The sequence below is a fragment of the Aptenodytes patagonicus genome, chromosome 7 (genome assembly GCF_965638725.1).
Source record: "Aptenodytes patagonicus chromosome 7, bAptPat1.pri.cur, whole genome shotgun sequence".
Lineage (NCBI taxonomy): Eukaryota > Metazoa > Chordata > Aves > Sphenisciformes > Spheniscidae > Aptenodytes > Aptenodytes patagonicus.
The window spans coordinates 1,258,037-1,285,570 of record NC_134955.1 but is presented as its reverse complement, the minus strand read 5'-3'; the positions used below and the strand labels follow the sequence as shown (position 1 = coordinate 1,285,570).

Here is a 27,534-nt window from a genome sequence, read left to right as displayed (position 1 = left end):
ATTATTACATTTCTTCTGTGAATGGAAAGTTTCATAACTCACAGGCATCACAAATGCCTTCAGAGTCTATGAGTTATTAAGGTCAGTTGTGAAGAAAAAAATCAGGTTTTACTCATTAAATATTCAATTTACTTCATGAGAAATATTTTTCTTTTATTGATCACCTTTCTAATAATAGCAGGCAGCTAATCTATATTACTCACAGGAAATTTCTGTCCAAGCCTAAGGCAATTTTTTTTTCCAGCTGCCTCATATTTCAGTTTTTGCAGATATAGAATGCAGAAGGGAGCAAGATATCTGTGCATTTAAGACCCTGAAGATACTGGATTTTATTTAGATCTCAACTTTCACTTAAAGAGAGAGAAACAACTAGTCCTAACTCATTTCAGTTAGCCTGCAGGAACACAAGTCAGTGCTGAAGAACAACTTGAAACTAGTGTGGGGAGCTGTAAAGCACTTCAGCCGTCTTATTAGGTTGCTAACTCTGAGGACATGCCTATGCCATGTAAATAAGGGCAGACCAGAAGAATCTGGTCTCTCACTGTACGATCGTGCTCTGGCACTGGAAGCAGTATAGCAATATTACTGCAGCCTGTTGAGCTAATTAGTTCTCTCTTGCAATGCTGTAGGAGAGAAGGCAATTAACCGGGCTGAGCATCACATTAACACAGCAATATTGCCTCTGGGGGCTGAGCTAGTACCTCTGTATATATTCTTCTGTTCGGACCAAAGAGGCTACTTGGAGCCAGCTTGGGTAGCTCAAACGCTGCATTGTATTCGACAGGGATACCTGAAAAGTGAAGTTTTCTGTGACAACAAAGCCGAGCTAATGCCTAGTTGCATGCCGAAAGAAGTGCTCCTCTCAGAGAAAATAACAGAATTATCTTGTGTTTTTCTGGCAGAGAAATAACCTGGAGAAATCAGCAGATTTCGGTCGTTAGCAGAGCCACTGTCAGGTCAGACGAGCACCAGAGCTAAGCAAGGGAAACGATGGGAACACATGCCAGCAGGAAAAGGAGGACCCACGAACGTTCCTTGTGGTGACAGCTGCCTTTTAGATGAGATTAATTATAAGGTCATTAATTTTAAAATTAATTATGTATTTCTCCCTGCCGGCAGCGCGGCGGCGCGAGCCCCCTGAGGGAAACTATAATTCCCATGATGCACCGGAGCGGCAGGGCCGGCTCGGGGCGGAACCAATCAGGTAGGGCGTGGTGAAGGGGGCGGCCAATGGGGAGGAGGCTGGCGGCGGTTGGCGTTTGAATTTTGAAGGGGGCTGAGGCAGGGCTGCCGTTACGGTGCCCTCTCCACGGACCTGGGACGGCTGCGCTTGGGTGCGTGTGGCTGTGGGCTTTGGCGGGCGGCGAGGGCTGAGGGACGCCTTCCTCTTCCCGCCGGCCGCTGCCAGGAGAGCGCGGGGCCCCTTATCCCGGCGTGAGGGTAGAGGGGCGGGAGGGGGGGGGACCGTCCCGGGGACGAACCGCCATTCTGGAGCTGCGTAGCAAACGGCTTCTCCTCTCGCTCTGTGCTAGCGGCGAGCCTGCTCGCTTGCACGCTGTGGGGGAGAGTCTCCGCCGCGCTGCTCGTCCCCTCCGGACGTCGCCTCACCGCAGGGAGGCAGGGGTCGAGACTCGCCTGTACTGCCAGCCCGCTACAACTACGCGTGGGTGAAGAGCCACGGGGCCTGACCCGGTTTACGGCGCTGCTGAGTCTCCCCTCGGCGGGAGGTCGCCGCTCGCCAGCCTCAGAGAGGGTGACAATCCCGGGGGGAGGAAAGGAGCACGCAGGTGGGGAGGGAAACACCTTAATTTTAGTAGCCTTTCCTGCTAACATCACGTGCCTGAGATTCTTGATTGTAAAGAAGTGCTTAGCTCTTTTTTCATATAATACCCATGGAGGGGAATTAAATACGTAATCCCCTCTAAAAGGTGGTGACATAAACGGTGTGCTTATGGCTACACAGAAAGTGTGTGGTGGATCGGCTAATGACAGTCAGATCTGTCAGGTTTCAGGTTACCTAATAAATCAATTCCTTATTGTTTTTGTTATTAAAACAGAATTTAAAGGAGAGGCTGTCATGTCGCAGGACTGCAACGATGAGTGGGAGCTGAGCAAAGAGAATGTGCAGCCCCTCCGGCAGGGGCGTGTCATGTCCACCTTGCAGGAAGCACTGGCTCAGCAGGAGACCTCCATCCACACTGCTGTTCAGCTCAAAAAACAGTGAGCAATGTTTTGACACCTTCTTTCCCCTTATCTTCCTGCCGCCTCATCAATTTTTCTATGTCTTATTTGACTGTGCTAATCTCGTAGGCATTAAAAAGAGCATAAAATAACAGAAGTTTAGTAACTGATCTCTGTGCTACTATCACACTCCAGGTATTTAGGACTACTTCCTGTGGGTGCTGTACAGTATAGGCTACTATTTTTAGGTTTGCCATGGAGCATTTAAACAGCAAACACGAGGGAGATTCGGTTGTGCTTTTAAATATACTCATGAAGAAAAATACATAAATGTTACAAGGAGGAAAGCTTTTTTGTCTCTCCTACAATAATCTATCGAAGCAGCGTATTTCTTAGGATATAAATACTTCCTACTATCATAATGTAGGCAATATACAGGTATCTCTGTGTGTCTTCTCTGGATTGCAAAGACACCTGAGTGGGCAAAGTCAGCTTGGGTTTGGTCTGTCTTGCATACAGTATTCTACAGATATGACTGTATGACTTCAAGGGGCATCTTGTGTCCCAAACCTATTATATTTCTGTTGTCTGATCCTCAAATTTGTATGCCCTGTGAAGGCCAGGCTGACTTTGTGAAGACTGCATATTGTGTCTGTACTGTGTTGTCCGAATTGGAAGCACTGGTGCTTGTCATGCTGAACCATCTGGGTGATTTCATGTGAAGTCAGCAGGGTCTATGAACACCTGCCCAGTACTTATTGAACCAGTGCTTATCAGCTGGATCTGGATTTTTCCATGGAAAGCCATGGAATTGTTATTGTACTGGGGTCTGCAAGAGGGTTTGTCCAACTTACTATGTTTGTGAGGTGTTACGGTTGAGCAGAGCCTTCCAAGAACAAGGGACTGCCTGGGGAGCTCTACAGGATCAAGTTAGAGCCACTGCTAAACAGAAGCTAATGTTCTTGTCCAACTCAAGCTGCAAGGTGGTTTTCTTTCTTGATGTGTTGCCTGAGGGGGAAGTCATGTTGTAGGGATGAAATGATGCACGGGAGTTGAAGAATGAGACAAGATGATGAATGTCATTGTGGCCACTTAGATGTGTCTTCACTGTGCTTTCTGGTGCAGTTCTGTAGTTGTCTGATCATCAGGCTTTTCCATCATCCATCCTCCTCCTATACTTAAATAAGGGACGTTTCATGCAAAAGTTAAACTCCACAATATATCTGTCTGCTAATAACTCTTCATAACAGAACAAGCATTCTGTCAAGGGAGACCATGTAAGCTTTGGGGTAGTAGAAATTCTTGGAAATATCCTTTGGAAAGATGCGTATCTGTTTGTGTTAAATAATATTTCCTAGTGCTTTCATTTTGAAGAAGAGTGCAAAAGCTTATTTTTTGATTCTTCTGGTCTGAGTAAAAGCTCAAGTCTAAATATATGCTAACCTAGCCTTTTTTTTAATAGACCTAAAAAATGGTATGAGTGAGAGCAAAGGTCTTAGTTTACAGTGTAGAAAACATCTTTACAGTTATACACATGTATTTATTGGGTGGATATTTTTTTTTTTTAGGGAGTTTGAATCAGAAATCCGATTTTACTCTGGAGATGATCCACTGGATGTCTGGGACCGGTAAGTTGCCTTTTATTTCAGAAGAAAGAATAGAAAGCTTAGATACCCTTGTAAAAGCTTGGGGAAAAAATATTCTAATTTAATAAGAAACTCATTAAAAGATAAATTCTATAACAGTTTTTTTGAATAATCTGTTGTGTTTCAATAATCTGCCTAATTTTTTTTCTAAGTCTCCTTATGTTGTACAGAAACAGAAGCCTTGTATCTTATTCAGAACTGACTTCCTATGAATATATTCCATCTCTAGGTACATCAAGTGGACAGAGCAAACCTTCCCCCAAGGTGGAAAGGAGAGTAATCTCGCAGCAATATTGGAAAGGGCAGTGAAAGCACTCAATGAACAGCAGCGATATTACAAAGATCCCCGCTATCTTAATCTCTGGCTCAAGTTTGTGAGTGTTTTGTGAATGTCTTGGGTGCTGCTTTTTCTTGGTACTCGTCATGTCATTTGCACACTGTTAAGCTGATTTTTGTAATAACAGAGTCAAAGAATATGTTGTACAACTAGTGCAATATTAGAAGTGTATCTCTGCAAATATGTTACCTACGCTTGAATTCCATTTCTCATTTTCAACAGGATCTTCAGACCTTTTTTAGAATCATTCAGTTTGGACAGCTACAAACTCCATAAGTTTTGTTTTGGAAAAGCTAGTTTGAATGAGTAGAGCTTTATTATTTATTTAAGGAGAAAAGAAAGTAATTTAAAGATACATTTTAAGAGTTATGTCTGTCCTACCAGTTATTTTAACTTCTAACTGTCTTGTATCCACATCCTCTGTTTAAGCAAAACTAAGCTGAGTGTGTTCTGGTCTTGCCCTGTCTCTCCATTGCTATAGTTTTTGTTGTTCTCATCTTCTTAAAGCAGCTTTTCTCCAGGTTTAGCTTCCTGAGCTGATTTACCAGTTCTGAAACTGATAAGAAATGTGTTGTATTTTATCTTAAGCTAAAATAACTATTCTCAGGAACACTAACGTGACATAGTTCAATCACTGAGTTATCTCAGATAAAAAAAAAAATCTAAGAAATGACTGACTTAAAATATGTAGGCTAGAATTAAGGGGTTGCTAATAATACTGACAAATACATACATGCAGTCAGAGTTTTTTCTCGTTATTCTTCTTCTCCTATTAAATTCCTTTACTTTATCCTGTGTACTATGACATGATACAATTTTATGTCCTGGCCTTACAGCTGCTCCTATAAGACTTGTATTGAAATCAATGGGATGCCTCTTGCAGGAGGCATCAAAACACAGACATCAACTTGGAATCCTTTGGAGTCCAATGTGATTACTGAAATACTTTGGTTGTTTCAGGGAAACTGTTGTAACGAGCCCTTGGATCTGTACAGTTACCTGCATAGCCAGGAAATTGGCACAACACTGGCACTACTCTACATCACATGGGCAGAAGTACTTGAGGCTAGAGGAAGTTTTAAGAAAGCAGATCTGATATTCCAGGAAGGCCTTCAGCGCAAGGCTGAGCCTTTGGACAAACTCCAGTCCCATCACAGGTAAGCTTCCAGCTAAAGGGAACAACTTAGAGTAGTCTTATGTGCTTCAGTGGATACCTGGTACAGTGAAATTTATGCTGACTTCTCCAATATTTTTCTCAGGCAGTTTCAGACCCGTGTTTCTCGGCAGACACTACTGGAGCTTGAGGAAACTTCTGATGAAAAAGATGTGGGTGTTCTGGGAGCTGCAGAACCTCAGAGGAGCTCATTGGCAGATCTAAAAGGCAGGGGGAAGAAAAAAGTGAGAGCCCCAATTAGTCGTGTCGGAGATGCACTTAAAGGTACATTCAGTTGCTGAAACCACATATTATTATTGGAAGAGTTACATCTTTTTGTTGTGGAATTTGTACTTGAGTGTGACAGTTTAAAGGTTAATTTGCATAAATCTTTTTGCTTATAGCCACGAACCAACACAGAAGCTTCCAGACTCTAACTTCTCAGCAGCTTTCAAGTAATCCAGGTTTTGCTGTGTTTGATGAAAATTCAGCTTCTGGACCTGAGATTCCCGTACTTACACCACAGTCATGGACGGCACCTCCAGCTCCGAGGGCCAAGGAGAATGAACTAAGTGCAGGGCCTTGGAACTCTGGCAGGGTAAGGAGTCTCAAAATGGACTGGCAAAAAAGAGGAAGGTGTGTGTAAGCTGATGACTTCTTCTGATCCCCAAGACAAAGGTCATACTCTTTCTCCCTTGCCTGGGGTTTGTACCTATTTGTAACTACAGATCTTCCTAGCTTCTTCCTAAAGAGTCTCTGGCTATGTGTAACCTATTCAAGTTTAGGAAGCTGATCTTGCTAGAATAAGTTTTAAAAACTCTCTAGAGTTCTTAAGAAATTATAATTCTTGCTAACCAGAAAAATTGGTAGAGATGGCCTGCCAAACTGGAGGGCAGAAAAGGAATATAAGAGGGAAAACACTAGCCAAAGAAAGGGAGAGAAACCAGGCATCAGTTAATTCTGTAAGAAAGAATAGTAAGAGTTAAACTGATATCATACAATACAACCTGAAGGAAGAACTTGTTGCCTATCTTCTTATGAAAATAAGGCATGTACAGCATTCTGCAAGTCTGTTTTGAAGTGCTTGTGAAGAAAACAGAAGAGTGGAGATCAAAAGAACTGAAGAACTACTGTATCAACGGAATATTTACCCTGACAATAGGATGACAGAAAGTAGGTTCCAATGGTTTAAACTAATGCTGGAGACATGAAAAGAAACAGCTGTGCTACAGGTGTTTAAGCTGTTCTAGAGAAATGATCCAAGACATTATCTGAAGGAAATTAATCCTATGAAATCAAGTTTGTTTCATACATCCTTAGATAATCCCCAGTGTTCCCCTGTTCTTTGTACATTAGAGGGGAAGAATAGAAAGTAATCATGATAAAAATATTTTAGACTTCTCAATATAGAAGTCGTTATAAGTGAAGCTTAGAAACAAAAACTAGGATGAGGGCAGGGAAGCAAATACGCTGAAATTCATAGAAACTTCAGGAATAATTACTACCAGATACAAAGCAATTTAATTAAGTGAATGGAAAAGTTCAGTAAATCACAGGTTTAACTTAGCTGAGAAGAATGGGGAGGAAGAATTATTAATGTAAAACTTCTTTTATCAGTTGCCTTGCTTTGGGCTGCTTAACACATTCATTCTGGTCCCCAAATGCTTCTGTATTCTTTCAATGTCCATCCTTAGAGTTCTCTCTGTTCCCCCTTTAATGAAATTTGTTAGATTTAATTAAAAAAAAAACAAACCACCACACAAACACACACACCCCCCACCCCCCCCAACAAAAAAACAAACCCCCAAAAAATCTGCAACTAACAGAAGAGTTGAAGATGTTTAATTCCCCTTCGCTGAAGTGTGGTGCTCATTCTGGCTTGTATGACAGTGAAAGAATAACCTTTTGTGAACACTTTGAGATATTAAAAGCTGCACAGAGGAGAGAGGCCTCTTTTTTATTGCCAGTGTGAAGGTGGCTAAGTAAACAGTTTGAAAAATGGTGGAAAAGAGAAATCAGTTTGTGAAATATCCCTACCATGTAACTTTTTCTGCTTAAGAGTCTAGGGCAATTTGAAATAGGCAGATGAGAGTAGCATGTTGTCAGACTAAATTCCATCTGTCTTCTCTTAAATAATGGACCCCAGAAGCAGTTAAGGGATTTTTGTGGTGTTGGGATGGCCTCTTGAGAGGAAAATTGAGAAGTCTGGAGGTTCTTGGTGGACAGCAGAAGGAATACTATCATAGAATTGGGACAGTCTTGGCTGAAAAATGAGGACTGTAGCATTTCTGGAAAACAAACAAGAGGAGCAACTGCAACAAGCCCAGCTTGACCAGCATTTCCTCAATAACAGAAACTAGGTACTGATGGGGACATGCAAGAGGAGTGTGTCTTGCTTTTTTAGGTGCTAGTGCTCAGCTGATGGTCTGTAACTGTTTATGTATCAGAACAGAATTAATCTTTTAAATTAATCTTGGAAAAGTCTATCAGGCTTAATTTTTTTAAATAACAAAAACTACAAATGAGCCAAACACTTGGAAAAGGGAGATTCAGAGTATAGAGGAATGTAGAGTCTAAACATGAACCTTTAAGCTGTTAACATTGACTTTTCCTTCCTCAGCGTCCTCGCAGCAGTGCGAATTCTGGTATAGAAGTGCCCTGCCCACTGCCCAGTTTCACCCCGTATGTGGAAGAGTCAGCTCAGCAACAAGTCATGTGAGTCTTCAGTTTGCAGTGGGGATTGCATTTGAAATGATAAAAGCTGCTTCGTAAGGTTCTGACTTGTTTTGTGAAGTAGCCAAACCTCCAGATCTACAAGAATTTAAAAATCTGTCAACTTGGAAGCTCTTAGTACTTTAGCTTGACAGCAGAGGCTTCAGTGGAGGATGCATAAGGACATGGGAAGTATTGACTATTGCTGCTCATTATGTGGCAGCCTATATCACATTTATATATGCTAATTAGTTTAATAGCTTAACTTGATGTGTTTCAACAAAAACACAGTTACCTCTCTTAGGATGCTGTTTGCTATGAAAGCAGCCATGAATTGAGACAGGCTTATTGCTGTTTTCCTCTATTTTGGGAACTCTGTGCTCATTCTATCTGGAGTTTTATTCTGAAACAAGCTATCAATGTTTCCATGACAACAGTGTTGCTTAGGTTATCGAGGAGTATGCTGTTTGGCCTGAAATTACCTTTCTGCTTGTACTGTGCTCACTAAAATGCTGATAAAGCCCAGGAGATATAGAATATAGCAGAATAGCTCTGACCAAGGACATATCATAATTTAGGTTAAGAATGTGTAAAAAATTAAGTTTCTGTCTAAGCTATAAGACTGTTTCTTGCTCCTGAAAGTCAGTGATGCCATAGAATTAAATCTCTTGACATGCTGGTCTCCCAGATGAAGACATTATTTACAGAAGGCAGCATCTCTTTGTACCAGGGAAAAGGAAGGAACGTGTGGGAACAGAACATCATGCTAAATTAGCTGTAAGCAGCTTCAGCAGAGAGTTTGTATGTAGTTTTATACTATGTAGTTGGAAGTTTAAAAGCAGATGATTTTTTTTTTTTTTCTGCCTTTGAGTCCATTTCCTCATGGTTGGTCGTCAACCAAATCAAGTCTGAAAGTGTTGTGTTGAAACTGTGTAAACATGGTGCAAATCATGGCATGAGTTGTCATCCGGAGATTTGGGTAGAAGGACCCTGTAGTGATCTTGGTAATAAGTCCCCACCCCCCACAAAAAAAGCTTTAAAAAGCCCAACCATTTGGAGCACCTGTTTGCCTCATAATCTCCCAAATGGTCTTAGGGTTGTGAGTCCATTCGCGTGCAAAACAAAATTTGGAACTGTGCACTGTTTTCTCTTTTGAACTAACTATTTACCCAGACCACAGGGTAAATTTTTCAAGGTCAGTTGTTCAGATCATCTTTTATTGAGGTACAACTGAGGTATTGCTGGACTCATCTGGATTACTGGTATCTGTAAAACTGTACAAATTCTGGTTTCTCTCTCCTGAAATTAGCATGTAGCACTTTCAGAGAGCACTTCCAAGCTAAGAAATTGACTGCTACTGTTTGTTTGTTTTGTAATGGGGCACTTCATTTCTGTCACTCAGCATGCAAAACATTCTCCTTGAGCAAACTACCCTCTTATTGTATCTTAAGTCTTCCCTGTTTTTCTTAATCTAAAATGCCAGGCTTAATCTAGTCCAAGATCTTCCATTTTTAAGTCCTGCTGATTCTGTTTTTTTTTTTCTCCTCCCAGATAAACTGTTTTGTAGGATGATTAGGGACTTGTCACCTGTGTGGTCACACAGATCGATGGAGCTAAAGTAAACATAGATCCTGCTCCAGAATGCACAGCAATTCAGAGTATCATAAGAATTTTATTTGCTCTTGACTGGGCCTTATTAACACTTTGTTTTGGGGGGTTTTTTGATTACACAATTCTGAGTTGGTATGCTTGCCTTTTATCTGCTATCATTCCATTTTTCTTGTTCATTTTTCCTATCGACAAAACAGAATGTTTTCAGGCTATTCTACAGCTAGTTTCTGAAATTAGCTATTTTCTCTCCTATGCTTGCTTTTCTGTGTTACAGTGAAGTACATATAAGTAAAGTAATAACTGCATGTTTTTTCAGGACTCCCTGCAAAATTGAACCCAGCATAAACCGTGTTTTAAGTGCTCGCAAACCTGGGAACGAGGAGGATCCACTACAGCGAGTTCAAAATCATCAGCAGGATACTCAAGAGAAGAAAGAGGTGGTGATGTACTGTAAAGATAAAGTTTATGCTGGAGTCGAAGAATTTTCTTTGGAAGAAATCCGAGCTGAAATCTACAGAAAGAAAGCAAAAAAGAAAACCGAAGGTATGCTTCAAAAGGGGAAGACATAAGACTTTCTGAGATGGAATCATAAAATTATACTTCTTATCAGCATACAGCTGTCTGTTATTGCAGCTGCTTTTCTTTTTCTACTGGAATAGTTATTTAACTGCTCTGAGGTACAGAGAAAGTAACATATCTGACAGCCTTACATGTAAGCCATGAAATGGGGAAAGAAGACCAGAGGTTTTAGCCCCTTTAAAAATAGTTTAGGCTTTAGCCACAGATTGCATGTGAAGTATGCGTTGTGCCTTATAAGCTTTTCCTCCTTAGAGGAGATGCAGGCCATAGCACAGAAGAAGGAAGAAATAAAAAGGAAAATTGAGGAGCTGGAGAGAAAATTAAAGAAGAAAGATGACGACAAGCAGCAACAACCACGTGAACAGGTATTGTCCTCATTTAACTGTTCTTTTACAAATAGCTACTATTTTAAGTAAAAGTACCAAAGGAGGAAGAATATCTAATATGTTTCTCTTTGACTAACAATTTTTAAACTTTTTGAAAGGATGCTTGTCTATTGTATGCATAATCACCCAGTAAATGAATGCTCAGAGAAATATTTCTTTTCTTCTCCCCCACTTGTCCCCAAGCTGTATCCTTTCACTGTAGGAATATAACTGAAAGACTTCAAGTTTTGTAGTGTTACTTTACAAGTATTGTTAAGTTATTTAACAATCAGACAAGACACCTTATGCTAAGGTATAAACTTCTAAATTTTTTTAAGTAAAGGTATGCCAAATGCTTAAGGGCGAATTGCTCTTTCTTAAGCTCTATTCATGTGTGGTTTCCTTTTATATAGAGAATTTGTAGTGCAAAAGAAGACAGGAGAAGAAGCTGGAACTAGGGAAAGAAGTGAAGGGTTGCAAAATGGTGTGGGCTAACCCTGGTAGGCAACTAAGCACCACACAGCTGCTCACTCACGCCCCCTCAGGGGGATGGGGGAGAGAATTGGAAGGGTAAAAGTGAGAAAACTCATGGGTTGAGATAAGGACAGTTCAATAAGTAAACCTAAAGTTGTGCACGCAAGCAAAGCAAAATAAGAAATTCATTCACTACTTCCCATTGGCAGCCAGATGTTTAGCCATTTCCAGGAAAGCAGGGCTTCATCATGCATAACGGTTACCTGAGAAGACAAATACCATAATTCTGAACGCCCCCCCGTCCCCCAGCTTTTATTGCTGAGCATGATGTAATATTGTATGGAGTATCCTTTTGGTCAGTTTGTGTCAGCTGTCCGAGCTGTGTCCCCTCCCGACTTGTTGTGTCTCCCCCCCTACAGCATGAAGAACAAGACCTTGATGCTGTGTAAGCACTGTTCAGCAGTAGCTAAGCCACCAGTGTGTTAGCAACACTGTTGTGGTCAAAAATCCAAAACATAGCACCATACCAACTGCTATGAAGAAATTTAACTCTATCCCAGCCAAGACCAGTAGACAAAACCCATATCTGATTCATCTCCAAGTTTTATAGATAGTAGTATGCTCTATTATATATTAGACTTTTTTCCTTTGCAGACCAGTCTCAAGCAGAGTATCCTTCAAGCAAGTATACTTTGGTGTCATTGCTAGGTGGTGTTTAAAGCCCAGTATTCTAATAGGTTGCAAATAACAAGTAAAAGTTAATTATTTTAAAGCTTTTCCTTTTCCCAGCTTCATCAGTTGGGCTAATAAAGTACGTTCTCTCTCCCTCTCTCTCCCCACCCTCCCTTCCCCATTTCCAAAACAATGCCATAGTAGTAAATATTTTAAACAATGAAATACAAAGTGTTGTGATTTTGATGTAAGCTATGTAACTGCTTACATATGTCTTTTAATAGTTGCAGTATAACTAAAATCTCCTATGAAAGTTCTATATGGTTGCAAAGAGTAAAATTATGTATTTTAACTACACTAAACAATAAGAATGGACTTTTTTCATGCAAGTAAATTAAGTACAAATAAAAATGGCTAAAGACAACTATTAATCCATCAGGGCTTTAACAACCTACACAGGATTATCATAATGTTCTTGGAACCTTGTTGCATGGCTTGTGATTCCATCACTGTAGAACCAAAATATGGTTTTGTTTCTACAGCCAACAGAGATAACAGAAGCGTCACCACCGTTGGGACTGCAAGGATTTACTTTTTCCAGTGCAGCAGAAGTTGGGAAGAAACAGCCTCAGCTGCAAAGGTAATACAGGATTTTCTTTGCCAGCAATGAGAAAATTTGTGGGGATAATTAGTTATGAGTAACATGGAACACTAACAGATGGCCTGTTTCTGCAGGCAGAATGGAACATACCCCTAGGCATCAGCCTGTAACCAGGATCTGTAATCTGTCTTTGTATGTTTTCAATTATTTCTCTGAGGGATCTTAACTTCTTACAAGTAGGATATGTCAGCTTGGCTTGCCTTTTTTTTTTTTTTTTTTACAAAGTTTACTTATGTTTTGTGAAGGCGTGAAGAATACAAGAAACAAGTTTGTAACTCTTTTCACAGTGAATTCCAGGTCTCTGAAGATACTCAACTACATAAACCATCTTGTTCTGAGGGTAAGTATTTAAATTTTTTACCATTAAGGAGAAGGCTGTGTTAAAGGGAAGTGTTCTTTTTATATGAATAGCAAGACTGCAACAAACTAAAAACAAAAGTCTAGGTGGATTAGAAGAATGAAAATGAGAGCATGCTAGTAGTGCCTTTAACCATATTCAGCAAAAGACCCAGCATCTGAGGTCTGAGAACTGTCACTATTTGAAAGGACTTTCAAGCAGAAGAGCTTTCTTCTTTTTAATAGCTGAAGAGCTTTCTTCAGTTTCATATATGCAGTCTTACTAAAATCTGTAAAAGAGTTTAACACTAACATTAAGATTGATACTATCTTAAGTCCTTTTTCCTCAGAGGATTTGGTAGAGGAATACAATTGGAAATTATATTCAAATTTTGTTGTTGGGAAGGGTGCCTGCTGAAGGAATTGACCCGAATTGACTACTGTTACTGTTGACAGAGGTTATCCAGTCTCTTGATGTATGCCCAGATACACAAAGGGGAAGTGTGTTTTTAGACTCTGAGGATGAACAGGAGGAACAGAGAGATGAGGCCAGCCTTGGGAAAAAAGGTACAAATTCTGAAGCATATTCTAAAAACAGCAAACTAGCTAACATAATATGGTGGTAAAAGTTTGGTTCATTAACATGACAAAACCAAGCCTTTCTTAAGAGGTTTCTTTAAATGTCATTTCTGTAACTTCCTGCTAGGACTGGTACTTTTAAGACTGTGTATTAAATGTTTTAAGTAGCATTGGATACGCTGTTGTGGAAAAACTGTTGATATAATACAGCCTCTTGGTTTTTCTTTACAAATGTAGGTCTCCTACCCACACCGGATCCTGCTACGTTCTTCTCCATATTTGATGAATCCTCTACTTCGGCAAATCAAAATATAAGGTAGAATTATTAAAGACCTAGATTTCGGAGGGAGGGAAAACTGAAGTATCAAACCATTTTCTGTAGCAGCTGAAATACAGTACTGCTTCTTGTATGGATGTGGGGTGGCTTTTTGTTTTGTTTGTATTTTTTGTTTTATTTCATTACTCTACTTGGGAAGTCCATGATGAGGAAATACTGTCCTGTTGGTCATCCTCAGTCTAGAACTATTTAAGCTGCTATGTAAACTTTCTTCATTCTGGAGAGCTGTATATATTGCAGTTTACTGGTAGTTCTGTAGTAGAAAGTGGTAGATTGAAATTGTCGGTAGACTTAAACTCTTGAGAGGAATCTCTGTTGAAGGTCGGAAGCTACTCTAATAAATATTTAATGGACTGTAACTTTATCTTAGCTGTTCTGCGGATCATACACAGAAAAGTGCCCGGCGCCCTCTTGCTGTTCGTAAACCTTCAGATTCTCTAACTGCGAAGGAAAACGTACCACCAGAAGCCTGTGTAAGGAAACAGTTTACCCCGTAGCAGACTTCCTGTCAAGGAGAAACCAACATAGAACGTCCGACTGTTGAACTGAGTGAGATTGGCTGGACTGACATGATGTGCGATAAGCAAGGATTCTAAACTCCTGTCTGGCATGGCAATACTTGAAGTGGGTGATGTTAAGATTACACTGGAAATGTCATGTTTTTATTAGGCTTTAAGGTAGCCAATACGGAGATGATGGTAAGGTGTCTTCCAAATTTTAAGCAACTGATTAGTGGCCAGGATTACTCACGCTGAAACTTTAAAAAGTTTGTGTGATGAAGAGTTGCACTCTTAAACACTGCCTCCTGTTCCATCCACTTTCTTGCCATGCGTCCAAGCAAGCATCTCAGCTCCTGTGTTCCTCACCTGAAGTACCATACGCTTGACTCCCTTAAACCTTTGTATCTTGTTTCCTAAGCTATGTGTCTTTATGGGGCAGTTTTGCAGGTGTTTGTAAAGCTTTCAATAGAGGTGATAGTTGCTGTCTCACCAAAGGACTTGGTTACTGACTGCATGCTGCAATAGACCTTTAGACTGGTTGAGTGAGAGGATTTTATTCTGAGCTGAGAAGGATTTTATGTACAGCTACAATATGAAATACTTATCAGGGTTAAGCATGGTAAGCATCATGCTGATCTTGGTTCTAGAGTCAGTCTGGATAACTGCATAGTTCTGCTTTACATGTTCTGTGTGTCTTCAACACCCAGCATTTTAGTAAACACTTCAATAATATGCTTATAACTGAACTGAAATGCACTTCTGTGGTGGCAGATACTAAGTAGCCTTTAACAGTTCATGGCAGCCCTGCAGCACTCTAGAGGTACAAAGCTACCCTTTCCAGTTGGAAAAAAAATATGCAACTATATTACAGTTAGGGTTCAATTACTCAATTTGAATGAGCAATATAAGTAGAGTACGTGAAGACTGAGTGTCAGATTCATGTTGGAAGGTGGTGGGGTGGAAGAAAGGGGAGAGAGAAATGTTCAGCTTTTAAATAAAAGAAAACTTGACATAAAATCTACAGGCTTTTCACTGTCTCTTCCCACTTTTTTCAGGATGAGCTGAATGGAATTGAACCTTTGACTGAAGATGCAATTGTGACAGGCTCCTACAAGAACAAAACCCTTTGTGCCAACCCAGAAGACACGTGTGACTTTGCTAGGGCTGCCCATCTGGCCTCAACGCCCTTTCATGGGGTGGTAGCTCAGAGAGTCCCAGCTCCTGCTTTTTCACAGGGTGTCCTGAAGGAAGACTGTCCAGAATCTAAGAGTGCACCTCTGAATCAGGAAACGCTGGTTTGTGAGGGAGCGTACAATGAAGCTCTTTGTGTAAATAAACTGAGGTAATGAACAGCAAAGCATCTTAAGCCCCTTTTCCTGTGTGTCTTGTCTTTGGTTGTGGTTTTACTATTCTGTTGCTGAAGAAACAATTTTCTGAAGAGATCAGAATATACTGAAGACAGCCATTTCTCTAGCTCTGGGTCCATTTTGCCTTGAGCAGATTTAAGAGGCAATAGCAAGCCCACTTGGCTTTTCAGCATTACTGCTGCGGGACTTAACTCTATGCTTTTTCTACCAAATAACTTGCAAAGAAATTAATAAACACATTCTGTCTTTGTAACCAGAGATTAAAAGTAGAGTCATTGGTTCCTTTTATACTCTTATGCTTCTGTACTTATTTTAGTATATAAAATGCATCTGGTGATTATGGCTTAGATTTCTTCTACAGAGGAGAAAAGCTGGAGAGAAGAAAAACTGGCAAACAACCTCCCGTTTATTTTTTCTTTACAATGATAAGCATCCCTTGTATGGGGTTTTCTTAATTTAGAACTGAGTTTGATTTGCTAGTTGTTAGTATGTAAACACGTATACCATGCTGAAGGTGTTTGTTTACTTGGCAAGTTCCCTGGGAAACCATGCTGATTATAATTAGGAAGGAAGAGCAAGAGTTATTTCCCACCCAACCCTCCACTGCTTTAAAAGCACTGTAGGTCTGAATTTGGGTAGCTAAGGGAGTAATAAACATTGAGTATGTCTTCTGTTGTAGCAGTCATATTTAATGGAAGAGAAGATAACATTAATCTGTAGACTAAGATTCTGAGTATAAACAATCATTGAAGCTAAAATGAGGCTCTGACATAACTATTGGCTTTCCATTAAGGATGGGAAAGGACTTCTTTAACATAAAGAAGTCTGGGAGTGCACAGTATCCTTTCACAGTCACTAGGCTGGCATTATCTAGATACCGTATCTTCTGAAAGTCTGAATAGTTGATGAATTTATTTACAGCCCGATCATGGAAGCAAGCCTGGAAGATACTCGCTCGTCAGGTTCTTCTGTCTCCTCAGGATCTTCTCTTTCCTCTGTTACACAAGTATCTACTATTAAATACCTGCATATCCCTGAGAAACTGGAACTTGCTCAGAGCTTGCCTGCTGAAACGGTTACTGATTCTGGAGGTATCAGTGAAAACATTACTGGTTAGTACTAAACTGAGCTTCACTCGCAACAAATAACTTGCGGCTGTCACTAAACTACAGTGCTTTTTCTGTACTTTCTATATTCTACTCTGCTTTCTGTGGATTTCCCATTACTTTGACTTGTGACTAAACTTGTGTCTCCCTTGTCAGAAGTAGTAGTGAGGCATACAGTACAGCATGCTTGTCAGCATGCAAACGATGTAAATATTAAGCTGATGGAGAAGTTATTTAAGGTATTAAAGCAGGAAGTGTGTAGGAGTAATGAGGTCAAATTCTGAAATGAAAAATTTGGACTGGATGGTAGTGAGAACTTCTAAGACAGCTTTGTTTTCTTTTGTCTTGTATTTTTTTCCTCTCTGTAATCATACTGTTTGTTCTCCTGATGTGCTGATAAGTGCCATGTTGAAAAAGGTGAATATGAATTGGAAATCTAGTGAAAGTTGCGTAATTTTGGTTTTAAATTTGCACTCTTAACTTTGCTGTAAATTATTGTGCTGCTTCGCAGTATGGTTTTTTTTTCCTATTGAAGGAAAACAATACTAGTACTTAAATAGTTAATTTCATTTTTTTTTCCTTCTAGTCAAAGACCTTTGTTTCCCTCTGTTATAAATCTTTATATTACGGTTAGAACAGGAATGGTCACAAAAACCCTTCAAAATCTGGCCTGTAGAATTAGGTTCGTGTTGAATGACGATTTTCAAGGTGTTTAACCTGCTTTAACTCCTTTGATTTCAGTTTATGATTATTTTTAATTAGAATTGTGTATCTGAAAATTCTCGGTGTATCTACTCTAGAGAAGAATACGTTACCGTGTGTCTGCAGACTATTTTATGATGAAGCGTGCTCGGGACCTGGAATGAAAATACAACTAGGAGAAGAGTGCTGTCACTGAAATAGCTGAAATATTTTGGATAGATCTTACACTCATTTTTTATTATATGCACTAATCTTTAGAGCAAGATGAAGAATTTTTACAGATTCTTTTCAGAAAAAGAAGGCATTTGTTCAGATGTTCTAATGGTCCTTTCTTAAACTTTTGATGATTCCCCTTGCTTTTTTTTCTTTCTTTCTGCACATCTCCCCTGGACAGCAGTTCTCAACCTGGATGTAGTAATTCTACTGAGGACTCCTTAACAGTGCATAGAGCATAAAAATTACTTCAGATGTCTTTCAGTTTATTCCTGTAAAATAAACAGGAATTCCAGTAAATTTCATAGGTTTGTGATGGTGAAGTATTGTAACTCCTATTTAGCCTTCAACCTACAACGTCTTCTGGATCTACTTTCATGGAATTACTTCCTGAGCTATATCTTAACTGCAATGCTTTTCAAATAAATATGAGTATAACAGTAGGCAATAATACTCTGATTCTTACCTTTGTACTGTGAAAGCTTAAAATGTTGTCACCCATTACTAGTCATAGTCTTTGGGAGAGGAAGTCAGTAGAAGCCATCTAGTTCTGCTGTGTTTTACTTAGCCTGATCATTTGAGATCAACGCTTTTCAGGCTACCTTGGTTTTGTACAGAAGAACTCATCTATTGAATGGTTTTCTCTCTGTCCTATTATGCAGGAAAATAAACCCAGAACTACGTGTAATTATCTTATGTGTCTTCCAGGAGGTAAAAGCCATTACATTCTTAATATTGTAGTGAGCAGCAGAGTTGGAGTCCAACTTTGTTTTCCTTTTCTTACATAAAACCCCTGCTGTATTCAAAGGAGTGAATTTCAATAAACCTCTTCATTTAAAAATGACAAACTGATCACTTACTCTGGACATAAATTTAAAAAGGAAGTGTTAATTTGCAAAATGAGTTTGAATTCTGCTGTGGCTGAGCAGACGTACCTAATCTAATTCAGAGCTTTGTCTCTTGTGAAAGATACATTTTACATGATGCTCCAATAGAATCATTGAGACCTCATGATGAGATAGTCTGTAAGGTAGTTTCAAAGATGAGTGTTATGTTCACTTCACAGAACAAGAAACTATTGGAAAGAGATTAATTGACTTGCTGAAAGGTGATGCAGTAAATCAGTATGCAGATGGAAAGCTTCCAATATCGAGGTTACTTTTTCTTGACAGATATAATCAAGTCAGAGACTCAACACCTAATTTCAGTTCATCTGTTTCTATTACTTGTCTTCCTAGGTGATGATGTAACCCAGTTCTTGTGGAGCGCTGAACAGCGTAAAAAGCTTTTAGATCCTATGCCAGAGTCACTGACTGCTTCTCCAGATTTTCATTTGGAGACTGGCGCTCTGCCTGTCATGGAGTTTGAGAAAGATGTTGAGCTAGGTAGGTATGCCAGACACTCTACAGTGCAAGGGATCTACTTATGTTCTGGTTGGTTTGAAATATGCTTCATATTCACCCTCACTAGTTTTCTGTGGTGTAGACGGGGAATAACTTGAACAGCCTGGGTAGGTGTATTTGCTGTGACAGCTCATGAATGTAAACTTTCATTACAGGAAATGAGACTTACTGTATCAAACGGGAATATTGGACCAATGAAGAATACAAGATGTTTTTTGCCATTCCAGCTAACTTTCCCCAGTTGGATGCCAAGGGGCTTGCAATAAAGGTAACACGTATTATGGTTATTATACAAGAAGTGTGAAATGTTAAAATCTCCTCAGCCAATATAAAGTAAAATGTAGTAAGTTTGGTCTTAATTTCTGAATTCCGTGCATGAAGTTTGCTGCTTCAAGTCCTTTCTAATTGTTGATATAGATTAAAAGTTTCTGACTGTGGAAAATGTCTTCCTTGGTAAAGTGGGGAGGAAAAAAAGATGATGAGAAGAATATGAAGATGAGCAATTTTCGCTTTATTCCAAAAATAAATGTTCTTCTGTACCTTCTTGTAGGTGTATTCTCAGCCTGTGCCTTGGGATTTTTATATCACACTTCAGTTAAAGGAGCGTTTGAATACTGACTTTGACCAAAGCTTCAGTGAGAATTGCAGCTGTTACTTGTATCAAGATGGCTGTGCTATTTTGCACAGGGATATAAATCGCTTCACGCTTGGGGTCAGTACAGATAAACAAAGTACAATTGTAGAAGACACGAACTCTTGCATACGTACCATTAGTGAGTTTTGTTTGTCATTATGCTCATTACTGAAGACAGCTTCACATGTTTAATCCTGCAATCTAGATCCGCCGGTTTTTGTTTTATCTATATACAGATTAGGACTGTCTTATTATAGCCTTAGTTAGAGCTGGTTTCTCATTCATAGATCATGTGCTTCTCGGAGACAAACTTGAACCGATTTTTCACATTTTCTTTATTCATGAGTGATAAACAACCTGAGCCAAGAACCATATGTTATTGCACAGCAAGGTTTGCATCTGAAACTCTTGTTTAACTTGACATCTTTCAGTAAGCTCCAGTCTTCCAGTCTGCTATAGCAAGGTCATAGCACTTAGTGTCTTGCTGAAGGATTTACATTTTAAATAAAGTCTGTAAGTGCATTTTGAATTGTTGCATGTAAATAGGATATAAATTAAAAAGTGATTTCAGTCTTCAGTTCAATTTCCTCCTCCTGATCTTTTGTCCACTTCTGAATAATAGTGTCTCCTAAGAGCTCATGGTTCTTTTAATTCTGGCTGGGCTGATCATGGGCAAAATGTGATTATACTGAATTTAGGGTAGGACTGTTGTCTCTGTACAGATGAGTTAGGAAACAAAGGTGAGCTATAAATATTTCACTTAATCTAAGGTAGAATGGCATATAGATACATGTTTATTCCCTGTTTCCAGGATGTTATTCGTGGCTGTAAGTCCATCACGGAGGAAGTTATCCTACTGGTTGTTTATAATCTTCTGGGTGTGGTAGAGAAGCTCCACAAAGCAGAGATTGTCCATGGAGACCTGAGTCCAGAGGTGTTCTTTCTGGGAGACAGGTTCGTCTCTTTCTATGAATATGGGAAGATATATAATACTCAGTTTCAGCTACAGCTCTTGTGCTTTTGTAATTTCTCCTCTTTAGTTGGGGTACTGATATTGCAGTCCAGTTTTTTTAGGCTACGGTGTATTCTGAAAATAGTGAAAATACTTTGTTTAGGAATAAACCTTTCTTTTCTTTCTTTCTATAGAAATAGTATACAGTGATGATGTAAAACTTAGCAAAAACATTTTGTTTAGTATATTGCCTGTGTTCTCAAGTTTCTACTTTACCAACATACTGGACAGCTAACTCAGTATTGGTAAATAACTTGCCTTCTGGTTTTACATATCTGAAAAACAGGAAATTAGAAGACAAAGGGCAGGTGGGACCGGAATATCCAGACACTCTCTTAAACAGATTGTTTAGCTTCTGCTACAGTCCAGCTTGTAACTTGATGCACAGATCTAGCTTTCTTCTTTAAGCTCTTTCCCATATTATGTTAACAAAGTCAGATATCCCTTGAAATGTGATCTGTGAACTAAGTGTGGGAAGATAGTAACTTTGGAATGTCTAATGATTCAGATATAATTCCATTAGAAGACATTCACTGAGCCTGTTCTTAGTCTTCACTGATATGGTAAAAATAGCTATTAACTTTAAATGTATTTTGAACCTACAGTCATCTAACATGTGCACCCCCAATATATTTTATTTATAATTTATTTGTAATTATTTTATTTATAGAATTTATTTATAAATTACATACATGTAATACCGAAGTTCTAATATTTTCTTCACACACCCCAATGGATTGTCTTGCACATCCCTTAGGGTGCACACATCCCATTTTGGTAGTCACTGATCTAACAGTGGCATGATGGACTTGGATATCTCCTTATGGATTTCTCTGTGGCAAATACAAACCAACTAAACTGCCAAAAAGTTAGGATAATGGTGTGTGTTTGTTTTTTTTTTTTGTTTAGATAGCAAAAATTATCCTAGGATAAGTGCATAGTATCAATTACAAAATATGCTCATAGTATACGAGTATGTAAGAAGAATAGTAGTGAGAGGTGTGATTTGTTTATATTGTTGGCTTGGCAGTACACATCTGTATCTATACATCTATCATCTATACAGATATTCCTAACTGCCCTTTCTGTTTATCCTCCCTAGTGTGTAGACTAGGAAAGATTTTTTTTTAAAGTGTTACAAAGCTTAATTCTTTCTTGTATAAAGTATTCTGAGATCTTGAAGGAGAGGGAGGAGTGCTAAACATTATGCTATTTTCCCATTCCACCAACTGTGTTTCAGATAACCGTGACAAATATCAAAACAGCGTCATCCTTAACCCTTCAGTGTTTCCCACTGCTTACTCTGGAGATACTAGTGTCATCTCTAAGCTTCATGCTGCTAGCTGGTTCCCCATCCAGGGGTAGTCCTTTCAGCAGTAGTTCTTAAGCTAACCATCAGAGGGGAGCATTGACATAACTAAGACTCACCTTCACTACGCTGTTAAACTTAATTTAAAAAAAAAAAAGTTTGTTGGATTGTCTTATGCTTCATTTGCTTCCTCTGCTCAGGATCTGTGATCCATTTGCTAATGATGAGATGACAAGAGCTCTGAAGATAGTGGATTTCTCTCATGGTCTAGATTTGAGATTACAGTCTCAAGTAAGTTTGCCCAACAGCTTTCCAATATCTCAGACCCCTCATGGACAACAGCTTCTGGCGAAAAGTTCTCTTCCTTATCAGGTGAGTATCTATTTAGCAGGACATCTTAGTTTCTGTGTTTTGTTTACAAAATCTCTATTTTCTTAAGTAATATTTTGCAAACTCCATGGAAAGCTCTGATCAATAAATACTGAATAAAGAGAATTTTTCATCTGATTAAATCTTTGTCATTAAGTGAAGGGAGTAGCAGCGCTGTTGAGTGCCTGTGACTACTGTATTTATTTAGGAACCTACAATAAGACCAGAATTTTACTTTTTGAAGTTTTCTTGCTTAGCAGGTCTCTGGAAGATTCTGATGCAAAGGCCAATTCAGACTTAAATGTGTAAAAGCACTGACAGTGGGAATCTGTAGTGGATTGCAGAAATTGACAGAAGTTGAACTTTCTGATGTTTGTTGTGATTGCAGGTAGACTTGGTTGGCATTGCAGATATAGTCCATTTGATGCTCTTTGGGGATCATGTCCAGGTCTATCAAGAGAATTCCATCTGGAAAATCAGCCAAAACGTATCAAAGTAAGTCCTTTTGCAGAGAAGGCTGCTGGAAAAGAACAGACTTCTTCTAACTTCCCTCACTTTCTTTACAATGGCACCATCCTCAAAGCTTAGAACACAGAACTTAGTGCTGTTGTTGCCAAAAGCGTTCATTCTGTGGGGACTTAAATTTTGAAGCTACTAGACTTCTTCATTGTATAGTAGCCTTAGTGCTGTGAAGGAGACAATTTTAAGCTCAATATGAGTCTAACAGTCCAGTTAAGATGATTTTGCTTTTTCTATCCTTTCAGACCAGACTGCTTTAGTCTCCCTTTTTACTTGATAGACCAAGCTTGGAGAAGTTTATAAGTGGGTGGGTGGTGAGGAAAAAAATTACACAAGCATGTTGCTTTAGAAATGGAGATTATTTGTTTTTTCTGCCTTTTTCATTCTAGGCTCTGTTGAAGGGCTACTAAGACACTGATGCCAGGGTTCTGTCTGTAACAGTTGCAGAAACAGAATATGTGCACAAGAAGGAAAATAATTTAAAATTATAATTTAAGATGCATCTGCAAGCAGCTTCTTTTTGGAAGCTGCTGTCTGTCCTCAGGTATTAATTTCTACTGCTCTCTTTTAGCCACATGTTTTGGCTATAAGACTACTCTGCTTTCATCTACCCTTTGTTTGTTCTTAGACTAAACACTTGTTCACTTTGTTAGTCACATCCTGCAGAATTTTATGCCTTAGCATTTCATAAGGATTTTCCAGAGCGCTCTGCTCATGACAGAAATTGCTTGACAGGTATCTGCATTCAGGATCGTGTTATATTAGCTACACTCGCTGTGTGGATATACTTCTATAACCATTGCTTTAAGAAAACCTGCTACCAGTCTGGGAGTTGTCCAGTTCCCTAGCAACCTGCATTACTTACACCTCCTAGTTTGTTGTGTTCAACCTTTGAAGAAAATCTCATCATCTTAAGCTGTGTGCAGGGGAAAAACACATTTTTCTTTACTCACATGTATCTATTTTTCTGTATTGTTATAGACTGATACCAGTAGTTACAAGGCTATAGCAGGCTTCTGCTGAGTACTCAGTACGCATGCCATACTGTACTCTGTAGCTTTTGTTTTTTCTTCAGAGGATCAACTTACAGGACTAGGCTGTGAAGAACAAAATCATCAAGGGTGACTGTTCTCTGAAGAGATGAATATCAATGATGTATAGGTTGGCAGTAAATACATATACTGCCTTTGTTTCAGAAATACTAAAAAAAAAAAAAAAAGGTAACTAAATCATTGATGGAGACTGGCTTTTGCTTTCTACTGACAGATATTCTAATGTTACATATCTTTGAGCTAAGTAAATCTGACCTGCTCTGAAAAATAGGACTTCCGTATATTAATTTCTATCAGAACATGATCTTTTTCTAACAACATTCTGTTGGGATAGAAGGACAGATTTCAGATAAGTGTTGTCTCTCTTTTAATTTAATTTTTTATTATTTATTTAATTTTTTAATTCCACAAGAGATTAAATTGAGCTACTGCAGATGAAGCCACACAAGGCCTGATTTGAGAAGGTAGGAACAGGGTGTTGGGGGCCTGATCAGGATGTGGGCATGACAAAAATAGCAATAACTGTCTGGATAACCGGAGCAGGAGGAGCTGAGTAGCAGGTACAGTAAGTCTGAGTTTGGAAGGATAGGGCTGGCTGTTATGGGGAGTTTGGAGGGGAGGGGTCAATTGGAAAGGGATTTCAGTAGAAGTAGAACTAGAAGTAGAACTTGGAGGGAGACTTGGGTACAAGGGGAGTGAGACCTGTGAAGGGCTAGAAGAGACTAAGGAGGAAGAAGGTAAAGCCTGGGTGTGAGTTCTGTGTAGCTGGAACCAGGCTGTAATGGCTCATCGCTTGCTTGGGTACATCAGTTACCCAAGCAACTTTTCTTTGGAGTTGGGAGTACAAATAAGGAATTTCCATTTTCCATCCTGTCTTTTACTTTGCTTCTGAAAGTGTTATAGACTTACTATTCATCTTCTATACTTTTTTCAATATCACGAATTCCAAGGAATGTTTGTATAGGTGCTTTAGTTACATGTTGTACTGAAGTCTTATATCAACAGTGTAAACAGGGCATTTCATTATGTGGGAATAAGGAATCTGCACTGAATCTTTTTTCAGTCACACATAGATCTTTTGGTGTGTCTGGCTCTTATTAATTGATGACATTTCCTCTAGTCAATTTGAAACTTTCAATAAATTCTCAAGTAATCTCTGACAAGCAAGTTTACTGCTGCAGGGAATCTTCATCCACCAGAAGGGGCTGCACAATTAAGCACTTCCCTGTGAGAAGAGTCGGCTGATCGATATTAATCTTGTGCTTTATCCTTTGAATACAGCCGTGCATGGCAATGACACCTGCAATACTCATGAAGACACAGGATTCCTTTTCCTATTACTTTTAGTAATTCTACTTTTCATTTGTAAAGATCATGTTACTTCTGTCCTTTCTGCTAAAAGTTCTATAAGTGACTTGGAAAGTGTGGGGTTTTTTTTCTTTGGGTGTTATTTTTTGGGTTTGGTTTTTTTTTTTGAGGTTTGTATTGACAGGATAACTTTCCTCAAAGAATGTTCTGAGAACTTAGACAGTAAGAAATAGAAAGAAGGCTTCTTACTAGAAGGCTGGCTGGTGTTAAATGCAACGACCGTGACCTCCTTATCTTGGGAAAGCCTTTTTGAAAAAGGACTTAAGTTTTGTTTAATCCTTAAAAATAATTGAAGGTAGTAGAATGACTGGTAAAGCCACTAATTTTACTACCGGGTTCAACAAAATACCAAAGCAGTGGGGAATTGCAAGGCAAAGCACAAAATTGTTCTTCTAAGGCCAATGGCACTCAAAGCAGAACCCACTTAAAAGCTGACAGAATGAATGCAAAGCACTTAAGTCAATGTTGTAGTAAAGACTTCTGGAAAGGTAGAATGTGAATTCTCATCAAGTGGTTTTTTTCATCTTTGAGCATTACTATAAGGTTGACAACCTGTTTTTCAGGGGAGGGGGTTTTAGCATGTTACCATTATTAAAGAATGGATTTGGAGATTTTTCACTTCCAGGAGTGTTTAGTTTTTTGATTTTCACTATACTATTTTAGGAAACTTCATCTGTGCAGGCTTATGTGAGGTAGTATATAGAAGCTGTGTTTGAATTTTTAGGACTATTTTTGTCACTCATAACTCCTTAGACATCCTTACCAACACGTAACCTCCTCTGCTATGCCTCTTACTTTGTCTAAGTGCATGAAGGAAATGGCCTCAAGTCTTGCATGTTTATTTTTTTTGGTTAGGTTCTGTATGACATCATTATTTTAGAAAATGTAAGAGTTACTAGTGTAACAGTACAGGCCAGATTCCTTCTGTGACCATGGCTGCTGCTGTTTTGTGAGTCACTTACATAAAGCAGAGGCAGATAATTTGTTCAAAAGCTAATGTAACTCCTAGCTTGCGGGAGAAACGTGCTTCAGTAGTCAGCAGCAGTGCAGTCTATGGATTTCAGTACAAGACTGAAGAACAAAGGGTTAGCTCTGATATCAGTTTTCTGAGACTAATGAGTGAGTTAACCTTTTTATTCATGTTGTGTGGGTATATCTGTGAGACGGGATTTATTACTATTAATTGTCTTTGAAATGTTATCTATATGAGAACTCTGGCAGTTGGAAGGCAGGGAAAAAAGACAGTAAAACTGTCTGTAAACCACTCACTTTTTTTGTATTTCTCTTGCAGCTTTCCTTTAATATTGACCTGTGAACTTAACTTGCAAATGGGGGAATAAGATTTACCTCTACCCCTTATTCATGAAAGGAATCTGCCAACTTTGTTGGTTCAAAGGATGCTCTTGATAACTCCTTTAAATTAAAAGTGCCATGGCTCAATGTGAATGGTGATAGTGGTCAGGTACACTAGAAGAGGTAACTGTAGAAATAGTGTTTTTGATAGGCCTGTGAAACAGCCTGTCTAGTTACTATCCAGAAGCCTATGGGAGAAAGAGGAAGGGGCCCACACATATAAACTTAACAATACATTCCTAGTTTTCCTTTACATTTACTCATGTGAGTGAAATTATTATTTCAGACTTGGTTTTCCCAGGGCATTTAGTGCTGAATATAAATGGAAGTCTTGACAGACATGTTGTGTATGCATACTGTTTCACTGAAAACTGCTCTATTTGTTTTAGGACTGTTGACAGTGATTTCTGGAGTAAACTTTTTGGGAGAATTCTGAATGCAGATGGTAAGTCCACAGTGCCTCTGCTGAGGGAGTTAAGAGAGGAAATAAGTGACATGTTTGACAGCTGTTTCCAAGATCGTCTTTGTGAATCCTTAGCTGCACTGGGAGAAACTTCCCTCTTGGAGAACTTCCTGTGATTTCATAGAGGACAAATAATTTTGTATTATAGAAAGGAATTTGGTGTTAATTTTTTATTTATTTTTTTCAAATGTAAGTATGAACAGTGATTGTAGCTGTTTCTGCAATACTTCACACGGGACTTGCTAAAAAATGTTGATATTGCATCAGTGCATAGATAACCTCCTAAGCCTACTACATGAACTAGTCTGTGTCTGAGCAGTTTGCCAGAGAAAATTGGTTGTCATAACTGCCCCCTCCCCTTTTTGTATAGCTCCTTAAAAATGTGTTTAATAGCTAGTTCACACTGCAGTCTCTGAAATGTCTTTGTCCTATGTTTAGTTGGTCTTTTAATCAGTGTTTCATCAATAAAGTTGTATTTTGATAGCAATTCTGTCATATTAAACATTACTGTCAGATGGTTT

The 27,534-nt window shown here is 39.0% G+C and overlaps 1 protein-coding gene across 1 annotated transcript; it reads left to right on the top strand.

Annotated features, from left to right (window-relative positions):
• Window positions 1–2,077: 2,077 nt before the first annotated feature.
• Window positions 2,078–27,534, top strand: BUB1B (BUB1 mitotic checkpoint serine/threonine kinase B). The gene is made up of 23 exons (XM_076343329.1): window positions 2,078–2,220; window positions 3,750–3,809; window positions 4,057–4,201; window positions 5,125–5,321; window positions 5,424–5,602; window positions 5,722–5,915; window positions 7,938–8,032; window positions 9,957–10,183; window positions 10,472–10,584; window positions 12,273–12,370; window positions 12,679–12,731; window positions 13,184–13,294; window positions 13,544–13,622; window positions 14,014–14,116; window positions 15,199–15,485; window positions 16,432–16,622; window positions 18,770–18,916; window positions 19,090–19,202; window positions 19,485–19,646; window positions 20,380–20,522; window positions 22,090–22,261; window positions 22,647–22,753; window positions 26,940–27,534. The coding sequence occupies exons 1-23, from the start codon at window positions 2,078–2,080 to the stop codon at window positions 27,127–27,129; spliced, it is 3,309 nt and encodes a 1,102-aa protein (XP_076199444.1). The 3' UTR covers window positions 27,130–27,534.

Bases quoted from the DNA above. Each gene is read 5' to 3' on its own strand.
- BUB1B (XM_076343329.1), top strand. From the start codon at position 2,078: ATGTCGCAGGACTGCAACGATGAGTGGGAGCTGAGCAAAGAGAATGTG. The intron at 12,371-12,678 runs GTAATACAGGAT...CTCTTTTCACAG, and splicing joins AAACAGCCTCAGCTGCAAAG to TGAATTCCAGGTCTCTGAAG. The intron at 13,295-13,543 runs GTACAAATTCTG...TTACAAATGTAG, and splicing joins GGCCAGCCTTGGGAAAAAAG to GTCTCCTACCCACACCGGAT.